Source organism: Lycium ferocissimum, chromosome 2, assembly GCF_029784015.1.
Source record: "Lycium ferocissimum isolate CSIRO_LF1 chromosome 2, AGI_CSIRO_Lferr_CH_V1, whole genome shotgun sequence".
Lineage (NCBI taxonomy): Eukaryota > Viridiplantae > Streptophyta > Magnoliopsida > Solanales > Solanaceae > Lycium > Lycium ferocissimum.
The window spans coordinates 67,251,009-67,266,665 of NC_081343.1; the positions used below are offsets into that span (position 1 = coordinate 67,251,009).

At 33.1% G+C, this 15,657-nt stretch overlaps 2 protein-coding genes across 4 annotated transcripts; one reads left to right on the top strand and one right to left on the bottom strand.

Moving 5' to 3' along the window:
• Positions 1-2,216: 2,216 nt before the first annotated feature.
• LOC132046979 (uncharacterized) lies at positions 2,217-4,204 on the bottom strand. Of its 3 annotated transcripts, none has more exons than XM_059437839.1 (2): positions 3,696-4,204; positions 2,217-3,124 (listed from the first exon to the last, which is right to left on the bottom strand). In XM_059437839.1, the coding sequence occupies exons 1-2, from the start codon at positions 4,131-4,133 to the stop codon at positions 2,498-2,500; spliced, it is 1,065 nt and encodes a 354-aa protein (XP_059293822.1). In that variant the 5' UTR covers positions 4,134-4,204; the 3' UTR covers positions 2,217-2,497. The 3 variants fall into 3 exon arrangements, with proteins under 3 accessions (XP_059293822.1, XP_059293821.1, XP_059293820.1); XM_059437838.1 differs by having other exon boundaries at positions 3,690-4,204; XM_059437837.1 differs by having other exon boundaries at positions 3,654-4,204.
• A 6,987-nt stretch (positions 4,205-11,191) lies between these two features.
• On the top strand, positions 11,192-15,608 carry LOC132046981 (amino acid transporter AVT6A-like). The gene is made up of 6 exons (XM_059437842.1): positions 11,192-11,422; positions 11,760-12,283; positions 12,623-12,775; positions 12,858-13,061; positions 13,869-14,334; positions 14,975-15,608. Exons 2-6 carry the CDS (start codon positions 11,854-11,856, stop codon positions 15,111-15,113), a joined length of 1,392 nt encoding a protein of 463 aa, XP_059293825.1. The 5' UTR covers positions 11,192-11,422; positions 11,760-11,853; the 3' UTR covers positions 15,114-15,608.
• Positions 15,609-15,657: the final 49 nt, after the last annotated feature.

The following is a 15,657-nucleotide window of genomic DNA, read 5'->3' on the forward strand; positions in this document are numbered from 1 at the left end:
GAAGGCAAACAAAAACCAGTCTAGAGGATTAAATTACATCGTATCTTGTTATTTCACTTCCACTTTTGGCGTAAAAAGGACTACGTAAATAAGATAGAAACTTTATTAGATTTCATAATCCCTCTAAAATTAGAAGACGGCTATATATATATATATATATATATACACTTTTGAGTTTTTGCTCACTTGATCGGGAAATTCCAGCACTTGTGCTGTTTATGAATACAAATTATTACCATTTCAAAAAAAAAAAAAAAAAAAAAAAGGATGGAGGACTTCAAAGTAATCACACAGTGACTACCAAGTTAGCACATCCCCCAATTTTGTGGTCAATTTCCTTCTGGATCTCTTGCTATACCTTTAAAAATGTTTGAACAAAAAAACTATTTGATAGGAGAAGGTGGCACTTGTCCATGGTGGTAATGTGTCTTGATTATCATTCTCAAGATAAAGTAATCAACTGCTTTTTTATTTATTCAGAAAAAATAATTAAGTGTGCTGTCAACAGGACCAATGTACCACCCAACGACAAATACTCTCTTCTAAATTTATCCAGCTTCTTCACAATCACATTTACAATTGAGAGTTGAAACATATAACAGGCGAATACAATTGGAAGTTGAGACATAAAGTAGGTGGAGAGTGAAAAGAAATCACACAAAGTGGAGGTAACATCTTATGGGAAGTAAAGAGTGAGCAAAATAATCTCCACTTGGTTGTATGGAGAACGTAACTCTGGAAAGTGTGAGGAACAGAGTGAAATATACCAAACAAGAACCTCCATGTTGAAATGTATATGAGATAAGCCAAAATCAATAAGTCTCTTGACAGCATATTTACCTACTTTTTTGTATTAATCAAAAAGAGATGATGGGCATCCATCAAAAATAGAGTTGATCAAGTTCAACCTATTGCTCATGGACAAATATCCACCTACTCTGTCTCCACTCACAGTAGTAGATGTGGTTGTGAAGTTTTAAAAACTAAGAACAAATTTCCCATGGGAAGAAAAGAGCAAGCAGAATAATTTCCACATGGTCAGATAGGAAAAGGTTCTCCGGGCAACTGACAAGAGAGGTTGCTCCCATGGTAAAAACACTATATTTCCAACCTAGAGGGTTGGTGGTTCTAGTCACCCAGGGGGGAATGAGGAAGAAACATTATTGGTCCTTGAAAGTTGAAAATATATATCAAGAGCTTTTTGTTCAAATGATTATGGATATATACCCAAAAGATCATACGAAGATTTTCCTTGTTCAGCCTAAAAGTTAACAATGATTGCAATAGCTTAATATCAAACACATCATGGTGCAATCAAAATTTGAGAAACTGTTATAATTGGAAATTTGATACCCTATCGTCTTAGTTATTGATATTGTGTAAGAGCTAACATATGAGCGTGACTCCTTGAGATGGGTTAAGTAAATGTGGATCTTTCTCCGTCAACCCATGCTACAATGCATTAAAAATAGCTAAGAGTGTCAGCACAAACCGGCCCCGGAAGATCTGAATAAACAAAGTATCTCTTAAGGTGGTTTACTTAGGCTGGACTGCTATACATGACTTTTGTCTGACTTAGTTTAATCTCCAGATAAGGGGTATGGGTAATGTGGTTGGAAGATGTAAACAGCTGCAAGTTTATGTGTGCCTTTAAATTAAGGAAACTTATTTTAGAGAGATTATTGAAGATGCTAATCATTTATTTAAGCTTATATCTGTTAGCTCAAATTGAAATATATACACAATGAACATAATTTACTTGAATTCTATAGCTCCATACAGGAAGTATAGGGAGCTCATTTATTTTTCATCCACTCTGTAGAACTAGCACCCTCTTGGTGCTGAATTTGCCAATGTAATGAAATTCTTTTACTTGTCAAAAGAAAGTAGAAATTAAAATGGCTTTAGAAGTTTAGAAAAGAATGCAAATATATATGTTTAAATACATGTGAAGACAGCATGCTGCAAGTTACAAATCCAGAGAATTGATAATTATGTGAATATTGTTAAAAAGGTAAGCAACAATATATAAATTCAAGAGCTAATTCAAGAGCTTTAGTACAAGTACGTATATTAGAAAAATTAGCAGACTTCAAGGTCAAGATTCTGAAAAGTAACCTACCATATTACCAGGTTAATGATTTGGCAACCAATATTTTCAAGTTGAAGAAGAAAATTTCCTAATTCCATGGAGTACACTTTCACCACCCATCTCATTGAGAAGACAAAACCAACTCTAAATTTCCCAAAACTTTAATCAATTTCCAAAATAGTACTAACCTTTGAATATTCTAAGATTAAGAGTTTTTCACCATTTTTCAACGGTAATCAAACTAGCTGTCCATGTGATACTCATAGACAAAAGTTGGAAACTTTACATATATTCTACCAAAACTAAACTGTAAGGAAGAAAAAGGAAAATGATATGAAAACTGTTTCAACATGCTCAGCTAAAACGGGATTTATACTCTCTGTCAAGAGTACAGAAATTACAATGTCAGAGCACAGGTTCAAAGTTGTATCTAACCTGAAAATCATTAACAAGTGCTGGACCAGCACCCCTTCCATTTTCCCTCTCGTAATCAGCATCATCCGTGGGCAACTCGTGGCGACAAACAGGACATGTATTACGGATACTTAGCCATGGCACAATACAATCACAATGGTAATAGTGAGAACAAGGCAACCTAGTCACCTTCTCCGTCAACAAAATCTCATCTTTGCAAACTGCACAAGCTACATTGCTTGCTTTCAAATCTTCATCACTCACGACCACCAAAAGAAGATTTTCCAGTACAGATTTAGCTGCTGGTGGACTACCTTTTAACCTCTCTTCGCTTCCAACAAAGTCAACATTGTCAAACACAAAATCATCTTCAATTATAACAGCATTGTGCAATTCAAGGGTCCTTTCGAGACTATTAACCGCCACGAGAAATTCCCATTCTAAATTCCTCACCTGCTCCTCTTCTCCACCATCACCCAAACCCGAATTTCCTTCTATAGAAGAAATATCAGAAGAAACTGAAATTTCTTCCATTCGACCAATCAGATAACTCACATTGTCTCTCCTTTCAACCCTGTCAACTTCTTCCCACTCGAAATCTTCATCCTCATCATCAACCTGAAAATAGAGGTGTCAAAATTGGCCCAAAAAACCTTGACCCGCCATTTGCTTAGACCATTTTGACCCGCCCAATTTAGCCCATTTAAAATTGGGCTAATTTAACCCAAATTAACTCATGAGTAACTTTGTCAAAATATTTTTAAAATAAACATTTTTTTTGTTTTATATGTTATATATATAGCCCTCACAAAAGAAAGGAAAAAAAGTCTTATTTGATAGAGTTAATGGTCAAAAACACACCTGAACTATCACTGTCGTTCGTGTAAGAAAATTGAACAACTGATAGTTGAGGTGTGTTTTAATATTCAGAAAACTCGCACACCTGATAGTTCGGGTAGGAAACTCACAATCATCAATCATGGCTTATTAGCCGATATCACTTCTCAATAAAAGAGATATTTCAAAGTCATAAATCAATTTAGAAAAAGTGCTAGTTCAGATGTGTTTTTGACCATTATCTCATATTCATATGGAAACAAATAAATTAATTAAAACTTGCTAAGTTCGGCTATGAGCCAGATTTTACCCATCTCAGACCCAATTTGACCCGCCCATTTGCTACCTGTACCTGAAAACAGCTCCATAAATCCGGCACACTGGGATCACCAATTTGGTGAACAACCCCCGAATTTACCTCCATGTCTTCTGAATCGGACTCGGATTCTACCCCTACGACCCGAAGCCCATCAAATTCAGACCCGAATTCTGCTTCTTCACCTTCTGGCAAAACCCTAGCATTGGAATTGCTGTGAACAACATGGGGATGATCCGTAACATCTTCATTTCGGGTATCGAACAAATCGGTTACATAGTCCATTTGATCTTCATTGCAATAGAAAGGGGAATTAGGGTTTGCGGGTCGATCGGGGCCCGGGTCAAAATCATCAAATGAGGGAATAAAAAAGGTTGTGGGGTCGACCTCATCATCGTTGTCGGAAACGCTAACGTAGTTGTAGTTGTTTGTTGTCTGAATGTGGAAACTTTGATGGCTAAGCATTTCCGCCATTGAATTGGAAAACAAGAATAAAAAAGTGGAGAATTTTCAGTTCAAATTCAGTTGAAGCTACATTGTTCCTATAAATAAATCAGTTACCGGATTTTTGCCGTCTTTTGTAATCTTTTTTTCAAATTTATAGTTTGCCTTCTTTTTCAGGAGAAAATTGCAAAATGGATCCCTTATCCTTGCTACTAGGTTCAAAGTAGTCCTTTAAGTCTCAACTGAGCAGTTTTGGTCTTTTAAATTTATCAAAAGTGAGCAATTTTAGTCTCTATCGAATATTTAAGAAACTTTGATTGTTAATTCAATAGGAACTGTGAACAAAAACTATTTAACCAGAAACATCAAGAATTTTTCGTCGAAACTCCAAAATTGTATCAAACATAGAAAATAGACCAAAATAACATGAATTGCACCTTAAAAGTTGCATCAAACTTTATAAATAGACCAAAAATGCAAAAGTTATACTTGCAAATGTCAGTTCCTATTAAATATTCTTTATTTTCATAGTTTCGATTAAATTTAACAAGTAGAAATTTCAGTAACTTAACTACTACTACTATTTAGGTAGATATTTTCTACTCTCTAAATAACCAACCATAAGAATGAAAAATGGTGAAATGATACATTGGGCTGTTTATTTCATTCTCGATCATTCCCCCAGCCCCTGAAAATTTTCCATATCTGCATTCATTGAAATTTTTGCATGGATTGTCCTTCGTATGGACTGGTTTTTAATTTTCTTTCTTTTTGCGCCGATTGACCTTCGTACGGACTGATCTTTAATTTTTGTCCCTCAATCGCTTGTCTTTAATTTTTGTGTTTGCTTCTCATTTAACAAAAATTTGTGGGTCAAAGTACTTTATTTGCTGGTCTACAAAATCAGTGATTCTGGGTTCGATCCCCGGTAGAGGCGATGAATTCGTTGTTTTCTTACCAAAAATAAAATAAAATTACAAGGCATAAATTTAGAGAACCTTTACCTTATTCGACATAAGTTCTGTAAGAAATAAATTATCCGGCATAGCTGTGTAGTAACTAATTTTCAAAGCATAAGTTTATAAAAGTTTTGCCTTGTCCACATAATTTCTGTAGGAATTAAATTTTCCGACATAAATTGTTAGTAACGAGCAAATTAGTTACTACACAACTTATGCCGGAAAATTTAATTCCTATAGATATTTTGCCGTCCAAGGTAAAATTTCTATAAACTTATGCCTTGTAAAACTAGGCGGGTAGACCGAACTTTTTTTGTTTTGTTTTTTCGGTGTCAGGAATATTTTCAAACACTTTTTTGTTAATTAAAGTGTTGAAGAACAAAAATTAAAGACCAGCGATTTCAGGGGTAAAAATTAAAGACACCCCAAGATAGGGGCATTTGTGCGAATGACCCTTTAGTTTTTGCCCTCATATATGTGGTCTTTAATTTTTGTCTCTGTTGCTTATTTAATGAGGAAATATACATATATTTTTGGCTCAACACTCGGCATAAGTTCTATAGTATTTTTATATTCGGAAACTGAACTTTTGTCTTGCTTGGCACAAGTTCTGTAGGAATTAAGTTATGCGATATAAGTTATGTAGTATTTTTCAAATTATGTTGAGTGTTGAAAGTTTTGCCTTTTCCGGCATAACTTGTGTGGATGTGATGCTACACATACGTTGAAGCTAAACACTAGCTATGCCGAGCGAAATCTAAACTTATGCCTTTTTCAGATTATGTTGAATGTTGAAAGTTTTGCCTTGTTCAACATAACTTGGGGAATGTTATGATACATATGCCGAAACTAAACGTTAACTATGCTGGCCGGAATTTAGTTTATGCTGCGCCAAAATTACTAAAGGTCAAAATTTAAAGACCACAAATTTTAGGTCAAAAATTAAAGACCACCCGAAATAGGTGCATTTGTGCGAATAACCCGTATTCATTTCTCTAATAGCCCATCTGGAGTTGTAGGATATCTTTAGGTTTGAGACTCATTTCGACAAAGAGTTTATTAATGGTAGACATTCAATCCTTCGGACTTCATTAATCATGGAGGCTGTTTGATTAATCGAAGCATAAGCCACGTGACAAGGAAAAAATAGGTGGGATGATCACTTTTTGGGACTTTTCGAGATAAAATCTGGACAAAAGTATCTCTATACTAAACACTCTTCATTCCCAAACATTCTTAAAACCTTCCGAACACAAGATTGAACTATCTAAAACCTTCGCAACAAGTCATGCACCTACTTGCACTACTTTGAACTTAAAAATGAACATAAGATGTAGTGAAATAAAATTATGGGGCCTAACATTCCCTAGCGATTTCATGTTTCTCGGGAGACTTCAAATATTATTGCTCTTTTCCTTCCACACTCACTTTAACATCTCCAATATAAACTAATCACTTAAACATCTAATAACTTTGATATTAAATTTTAAAAAAATTAAATCTATCAAATCTAAATATTGTTGATTTGCGAAGAACTTTTCCTTCAGAAGGTCATTAAAAAAAGCTTTTTACAAAAAGGGCAGGGACAAATAATCAAACAAACGCTTTTGGACATCACGTAACTTCAAACTGATGCAAGAATATGTTACCGTCGCGCCGCATCCACTTTGCATTATATGGTCTCTTTCGTTTCTGATGGAAAAATCCCAATATAGTTTATGGAATAGTACTTCGTCCATCCATTGTTACTTGTAATTTATATTAAAAATAATTGTCTAGCTTAAAAAATTAAGAGATAATTCATCATTTCATATCTATTTTGTGCTTATTATTAATTATTGGTTGAAAAATTCAAGAAATTCTTAGTGGTTGTACGACTTTTGAAGTATGTTTGATTGATTTCAATAATTACACGACTTAGTAATAATTAGGGTGATATTGTAAAATCAACATTTATTTCAATAATTAAATCAATTAAAAATAATTAGGAAAGAATAAATAATACTCCTTGCTTCTAAATTTATGTCAACTTATAAATTGATGACGAGTTTTTTGAAAATGAAATTCCATGAAATTTACGATCTTAAATAGGTCATAATAGTTGTTTATGTATAAGAGTTTTTAATATTATGATTTTAAATATGTTATAAATTATAAAAATTCGTTATTTATTTCTTAAGGGATGCGCTAAATGAGACAAAGTAAAAATAGACGGAGGGAGTAATAAATAATACTCCTTGCTTCTAAATTTATGTCAACTTATAAATTGGACACTGAGTTTTTGAAAATGAAGTCGCTTGAAATTTACGATCTTAAATAGGTCATAATAGTTGTTTATGTATAAGAGTTTTTAATATTATGATTTTAAATATGTTATAACATTTGTGCGATTATAAAACTTTTCATTTAGTGTAAAATTAATAAATAAATAAAACAAATTATATATATTTTAAATCTAGAAATGAATCATTGTTTTCAAAACGGACTAAAAGGAAATAAATTCACTTAAATTGGAATGAACATAATAGTTATGAAAACTAACACCAATACTAGGTGGTCCGACTGGTGATGCATACAAGTTTAAATTGATTTGAGCTCCTCAAAATTTTCAAATGCTTGGCTATTGTTAATTCTCTGCTAGCTAATTGATGAAGATAACAACAAGAAGATTATTTTATTTACAAGAATAAGTCAATTATAATGAATCACAATTAACCAATGAAGTAAAACGCCTAGATTTCTTGCTATTCTAGTCAGTGTTCACGTTCTCAATTAGCACTTGTCACAACCTCATCCCTACGTTTATGTTAGACTAATAGCTTGATTACCGTGTGATTAATTTAAAATAATACACCTACCATGGCCAACTCTAATTTTTGTTATATAACTATTGGGGTCATCGAAATATTTTGTATTTGTTTTGTCGTCTAACTATGATGATTACGTGACAAACACATATCAATGGCCTACCTTTGATAAGGAAGGGAGTACGGACTTTGATGAAATGAATGCTTGAATAGGACTTTGATTTCTATTTCTTTTTCATTTTCCTTTTTTTTTTTTCTGACTATGAATATAATTTGATTTAAAAATTAGTTCAACTAATATATAGTGACCAAATTTAAACGGTAAATTGCTTGGGAGGTTGGTGAGCTATTTGACATTTAGATAAAAACTTACACATTCTACATTTACAATTTTACATCAAACCATATTAATTTATTATGACTGAGTGATAAGTTGAGGTGAAAATACATATTAGTACGTAGTTATGATTTAGTAATAATAGCGTGTATGAAGACATAAATTATGTATTTATTTGGTTGGCTTAAATACAACGTGTAAATAAGGGTCTAAAAATTGGCAATTCACTCTTTCTCAATGGCCATGCCTTTGGTTGCGGCTGTCAATATATGATCACGGAGTTTTTGGGAAATACTAGCAAAGCAGAGAAATGCAGTATTTGGCTTTTGTTGTTCCAAAGGGACACTTTAGTGGATATAAAGTCACAATCCCAACCTCGACTGAGTCTAACTTCTCGTGGTAAAGGATAACTTTGTTTATGTATTATTTGAAATTGAGTCGGTCTATAACTATCTCTCAAGTGTTAAACTTTATTTTTTTAACTACTTTGTGGGATTACATTTGATATGTTGTTGTTGTATATTTAGTCTAATAAATTACTTAATAATGATGCATTGAATTGGTAAACACTCGCGAATAGGTATTTACCTTCACCTAACCAAGTATTATGGACATAAAAGGATTTTTCTGCACGTGTGAAACCTGAGGCCACCTTCTGAAGCCACCTTAAACATGTGTTTTCTGTCTACCTTAATGGAGTAATCTTTTTACAGCTCAGATGGGGTAGTACTCGATATTTTTATTGTTTAAGCACACGAAGATCAAGAATATTTTACTTTTGCTATTCAAATAAAATAATAGCACTCACTTCATAATCAAAGAATAAAGGTGCTTGTCAAAGTAGTGGTTAACCATTTAATCACTATATTATTATTATTATTAACTACTATTAAAAAAAGAAATATCGAGTCCAATTTTAGGCCATCAATTTAATAGTCCTAATATCATTTAAATTATAGTATTACGAGTTTAAATTCAAATATAAATGGTATAAGTGTTGAGTAGACATGGAGTTGGAGTTGATAAGGCGTAGTTAGTTGGGAATTTTATTAAAAGAGACTTTTGAGTTACTTATTTAAGAATTTAGGACTCAAGTTCTAAAAATTAGGTAAAAGGGACTCTATCCCCCTAAGTTTTTTTAATTTACACAAAAACCCCTAAGTTTTTTTAATTTACATAAAAACCCTTAAGTTTTTTTAATTTACACAAAAACTTCTAAGTTTTTTTATTTTACACAAAAACCCAAAAATAAAAGCACTTTTTACCAACAAAAAAAAAAAAAAACTGAACGTTTTTCTCTTAAAAAATACGCAAGCAACTATTGGTTGCTTAAACAACTCCTTGTTGCTTATACAATAACCTTGTATCTCATTAAAACTAGGTAAACAACTAGTAATTGTTTAAATAAATAAAGGTTGCTTATAATAAACAACACGAAGTTGTTTAAGCAACTCATTATTGCTTATACATGAACTTAATTGGAAATTAATTGATTGATCACAAATGAAAATTAACTAATATAAAAACCTTGTTTCTTGTAAAAACTAGTCATTTGATGAGTGATTAAATCCAACTTATTAATTTTATCATCAATTAATTGACTATACTAATAGTTTAAACAAAATTTGATCCAATGATAATGGAATCAATGTTGTTTGATTATATGAATATTAGAATATCAACTTATTGACTTGATAACAATTAAATATCAAACACACGTTCAATGAGTTATTAAACCCAACTTATTAATAATATCATAATTGATCGCAAAATTGATTGACTCTACTAATAGTTTAACAATAACTTGATCTAGTGATAATGGAATGAATGTTGTTTGATTATATGAATATTTGAACATCGTAACTTGATAAAATGTAATACGAGTGGCACTTATTAATAATATCACAATTGACCGCAAAATTTATTGACTACTAATAGTTTAACAATAACTTATTGATCTAGTGATAATGGAATCAATGTTGTTTGATTATATGAATATTTGAACGTCAACGTATTCACTTGATAACAATTAAATATCAAAGTAGTGGATTAAACCCAACTTATTTATATCACTATCGCAAAATTGATTTATCAATATTAACTAATCTAGTGATAATGGAAAATGTTGTTTGATTATATGAATATGAACATCAACGTATTCACTTGATAACAATTGTCGATAAGTTCTAATGTTTCATAAACAACTTCGTGTTGTTTAACATCACTATTTTAAGCAACAATCGATTGTTTGCTAAGTTTTCCTAAGTTGTCGAAACAACTTTTTGTTGTTTATTAGCAACTTTTTGGGTTTTATAAAAGTTTTTGATCTTTTAATTTTTTTACCAAACCCCCGACCCTTCAAAAGTTTAAATTCACCTTATTTATACTAAGTTGTTTACCTAGTTTTAATGAGATAAGTGTTGAGTTGTTTAAGCAACCAATAGTTGCTTGCGGTTTTTTTTTTTTTTTTTGTTGGTAAAAAATTCTTTTATTTTTGGGTTTTTGTGTAAATTAAAAAAATTTAGGAGTTTTTGTGTAAATTAAAAAAACTTAGAAGTTTTTGTGTAAATTAAAAAAGTTAGTTTTTGTATAAATTAAAAAGATTAACTACCCTAAGTTTACAAATATTTTAATTCAACTCCATCTCTTCAAAAAAGAAAAGGAAAAAGAAATTATTCTTCACAAATATACATGTACTGATTACACAAATATACAACTCAATGAAATGAATCAAATATTGGACACAAGTTATTGTCGAAATATCCATTGTAAAGGGTATAACCATTCATCTCATTGGGGAAAACTATAAAATGAAAAAGTTCATTCTTGAAAATTACTGACAAGGATACACGCCTTTTCTTTCATCTATTTTTCAAGATAAGAATTACTAAAGGCCGACTTTTCTATTTTTCATTAAGAAGTCGTAGTCAATTAAACTGTACATACATACATACATACATTTGTATAATTTGGAATATTTCAATCATCCATTGCGTGAAGCTATCTTCTTCTACCTCTCCTCTCTGCTTCTTATATTAATACATAACCCCATTTAAGTTTTGCCTGAATTAAATTTTATTGGTTCTTGCTCTTCTATTTTTTCTTGAAGATATATCAAATTATTCCATTCTGGGTTGTTGATTTATTGTTCAATTTTTGCATCACTATTGCAGAAAAAGAATTATCTCAAAGTCTCCTGCTTTTCATTCATTTCAGGTATGATTTTATAGTAATCTGTACACTTTAAACAAAATTGAGTATTTGGGGTACCTTTGTATGATTATGTCTATTGCTTACTTCCTTGTTTGCTCTTTTTTGGTTTAAAAAAAAAATTGATTTTTTTCTATAGAAATTATTGTTGGCCACGTAGGGTGGTAAATTGCAGTTAAAAGGGTTTTAGTTTTGGTTCTTAACTTATGTAAATTATTGAATTTTGTCCCCAGTAGTTTATTTCACTGGTTTATAAGAATGTTTGAGATGGATAGCTTATGGAATTTACTATTCAGGAGGTCATAGAATGTAAAGACTGATACTAGTTAAGCATTATGTGCAGATTTTTTTCATAAGGATTGAAAAAGCGTAAGCTGGTCCGCATATAGTTGGTAAAGTTTCCATTTTTTGATCTCTAAGAGCATCAGAATTCAAACATGACGATTGGAAGCATTAATCCTGTAAAAGAGAATAAATCAAGAAAGAGCAAACAAGTAGTAGTTGATGACCAATCACCATTATTGCCTAAAAAGCATCAGGAAGATGGTGGATTCGATGAGTTCAATGGGGCTTCTTTTAGTGGAGCTGTATTTAATTTGTCGACCACAATCGTTGGTGCTGGAATTATGGCTTTACCTGCAACTATGAAGGTGTTGGGACTCATTCCTGGGATTATTATGATCATCTTGATGGCTTTCCTTACAGAAGCTTCAATTGAGTTGTTAATCAGGTTTAGTAGGACTTCGAAATCAGTTTCTTATGGAGGTCTTATGGGCGATGCTTTTGGAAAGTATGGGAAGATGTTGCTTCAAATATGTATACTAGTTAATAATATTGGTGTTCTTGTTGTATACATGATTATCATAGGTAGGTTCTAATTGACTACCAGCCCCTTAAAGACTAAGGGTGTGTTTGGTATGAAGGAAAATGTTTTCTTGAAAAACAAGTGGGTTTCTTAGTTATTTTCGAGCGTTTGGTAAGCAAGCAAGAAAATATTATCCTAAGAGCATTTATATGTAATCTAGCAAAACACTATGGGGGTGGGAGTGGGTGTTCGGGGATGAGAAAATTGAAAAACATTTTCTGGAAAATATTTTCCTCCATGCCAAACACGCCTTAGTTTCAGGTGCACAAGTTTACTACCTTTGATCCACCTTTAATTCCATGACCATTGTGATACTCACTCTTTATATTCTCCTTTTTAAGGTGACGTGCTTTCCGGAACAACTTCAAGTGGAACCCACCATGCTGGTGTCCTGGAAGGTTGGTTCGGAGTTCATTGGTGGAATGGACGATTCTTCGTTCTTCTTGTCACCACCCTTGGCGTATTTGCACCATTAGCTTGCTTAAAGCGTATAGGTAAGTTCTTTCTATTTCTCTGTATTACTCACTGTTACATGTGCAATGTGGCGACATTAAGTTCCTCAACTTGCTTTTGCAGATTCATTGAGATATACATCTGCATTATCAGTTGCCCTGGCTGTTGTATTTCTGGTCGTAACTGTGGGAATCACCATATTCAAGCTGATAAATGGATCCATTCTTATGCCCAGATTGCTTCCCAATTTTTATGATCTGACATCATTCCTCAAGCTCTTCACTGTCGTTCCTATACTAGTCACTGCATACATTTGTCACTATAATGGTAATGGCCCAACTCTATTTTTCTCCGGATATTGCTGTTTTGTTTTACTGCTAATATTTTACGAAAAAGGGGTATACATAGTTTCGACCAAAGTTAAAGGTAGAAACATCTATGTTATGCTGTCCATGGTAATTGCTCTTCGTTATTCTTAGGTAGATACTTCTTTTTTGAAAGGTTAAGTATTACTGATGTCAAAACCCGCACTAAGAATCATTCATTTCGATAGTTTTTGTATTCTTATGCTTTCAGACTTCTAAGTAGAAGGAGTCTTCCATATAATCATATAAATCTTTTATTTGTCATGACAACCATATGTATGTCAGATTAAGTGCGGGCAGTTTTATTACATTAGAAGTACTATTAATGCAAACTTCTGGTTGTTTGGTGCATTAGTTGATGATTACCGTATGTGTTACACAAATATATCATATTTCAAGATTACTACTGCTTGCATTATGACTTTATTTTCTTACTTTTGTTTATAAGTCCATCCCTCTTGATTTGATCATTCTATGGATGATAGTGAAATATTATCTTAAATGCTCATGCTTCTACTTATAAGAAGTTTAGCCTCGATGCAGTTCGTTCAACTATCTACTCCACTTCATATATTATATCTGATTGACCTAATATAATATCCTACGTGAAATTTTCTTCCTTGATGTGCATGAAGGAAGAAAATTTTCTTCTTTCAACTGTCTACTCCACTTCATATATTATATCTGATTGGATGATGCAGCTGTTAATGCAAAATTAACTGTACATCCATCTTAAAACAACATTAGACTAAAAAGTCTACTTGTGCAGTTCACTCGATAGAAAATGAACTTGAAGACAGCAGGCAGATCAGAGCAGTGGTGCAAAGCGCGCTAGCTCTTTGCTCAAGTGTGTATGTGTTGACAAGCATTTTTGGATTTCTCCTATTTGGCGATGCAACTCTTGATGATGTGCTTGCCAACTTCGATGCTGATCTTGGAATTCCATTTGGTTCCTTGCTTAATGATGTTGTGCGTGTCAGCTATGCTGCCCACCTGATGCTTGTCTTTCCCATTGTTTTCTACCCACTGAGGCTTAACATGGATGGCCTTCTCTTTCCTTCTGCAAGGCCTCTAACCCTCGATAATTCGAGGTTTGCATTAATCAGCAGTGGGCTCATTGCTGTCATCTTTTTGGGGGCAAATTTCATCCCGAGCATCTGGGATGCTTTCCAATTCACTGGGGCAACTGCTGCTGTTTGCATCGGGTTCATATTTCCTGCTGCTGTTACTCTTAGGTAAACAAATTTCTGTTGCACTTTTATTTCAAGTATTGCTTAACCGATACATACCAACCCCCCCCCCCCCCCCCCCACACACACACACACACAAAACAAAACAAAAAAAGAGAACCCCAACCTGCATTAAGGACTCATTTGAGTTGTTGCTAATATATCACTTCTTGGGAAAGAGTAGAGTCAAGTCACATCTGAGAATTCAATGGTAGTATAGATGGAGGTGCTTGGATATCTCATGGTTAAATACAGTCAGAGGAAGACTCTGTAAATTGATGACAACTTGCTTTAGTTACTGATACTGGATTTTCCCTAATCCATCATTTTTCTCTCAAACTTTTTTGCTGATCCACTGAACGGTATCTAATAAGACCTTCATCATTCAAGACCTTAGAGTTTCGAACTGATATCTGTGCTTTTGGCTTTACTATTGGAATGGTACGTACAACAGTAAAATCTCTGACAATTGGATAAAATTTACCTTGTTTATTGTTTGGAAGTTAAAACATTGTAGATGTCTGAATTTTAAGAATTACGGAATATAATTTTTAGTGTATAATTGCAATAGGTCTTCTTCTCCTAGCTTTCAAACCCCTCCCCACGGGTGATGGAGAATTATTAAATTGGTTGTATTTTGTTGCAGGGATCGGTATGGCATAGCAACTAAGAGGGACAAGATGTTGTGTATTTTTATGATTGTCCTTGCTGTCTTTTCAAACCTGGTGGCCATATATAGTGATGCCTATGCCTTGATTAAAAAGAATTCATCACCGCGTGAGTGATTCCTCATGTACCTGTGCGACTGAAGGAAATGGAAGTATCAGCTGTACTCTTAGTGAAGTTAGGGTGAAGGCAGGATGATGCTGGTTCAGGAAATGGTGGTTTTCTCGAAAGCTGCTGGAGTCGAGTTTTAATAAGTTTATAAATACTGCTAAATATCAAAATTTGAGTAGCTTTGCCCAACATGTATAAAACATGGCTAGACAGTCTTGTATACTATCCAGTGGAGTTGTCTTACATAGACGGTGATGTGTAAACTGCAACTTCAACTTGGATTGGCTTCAGTTGTCTGTATGTTGATTTTTTGTTATTCGTTTCCCTTGGTTGGGTTTGATTTTTTCACATGCTGGTCCTTTTTTGCGTCACGAATCTCCAGGTCCAGGCGTTCTTTTTAGTTGGCTGGTATTTGGAATTCAACTTATTGTATTGTTTCAATTTCTTTGGGTCAGTGCTTTTGTTCATAAGAGATCTTTAAGGATAAAGGACTGATTGGAACTCTGTAAAATTCTCCTCTTATATTTATTGCTTTCTTTTAGCAATGGTAAT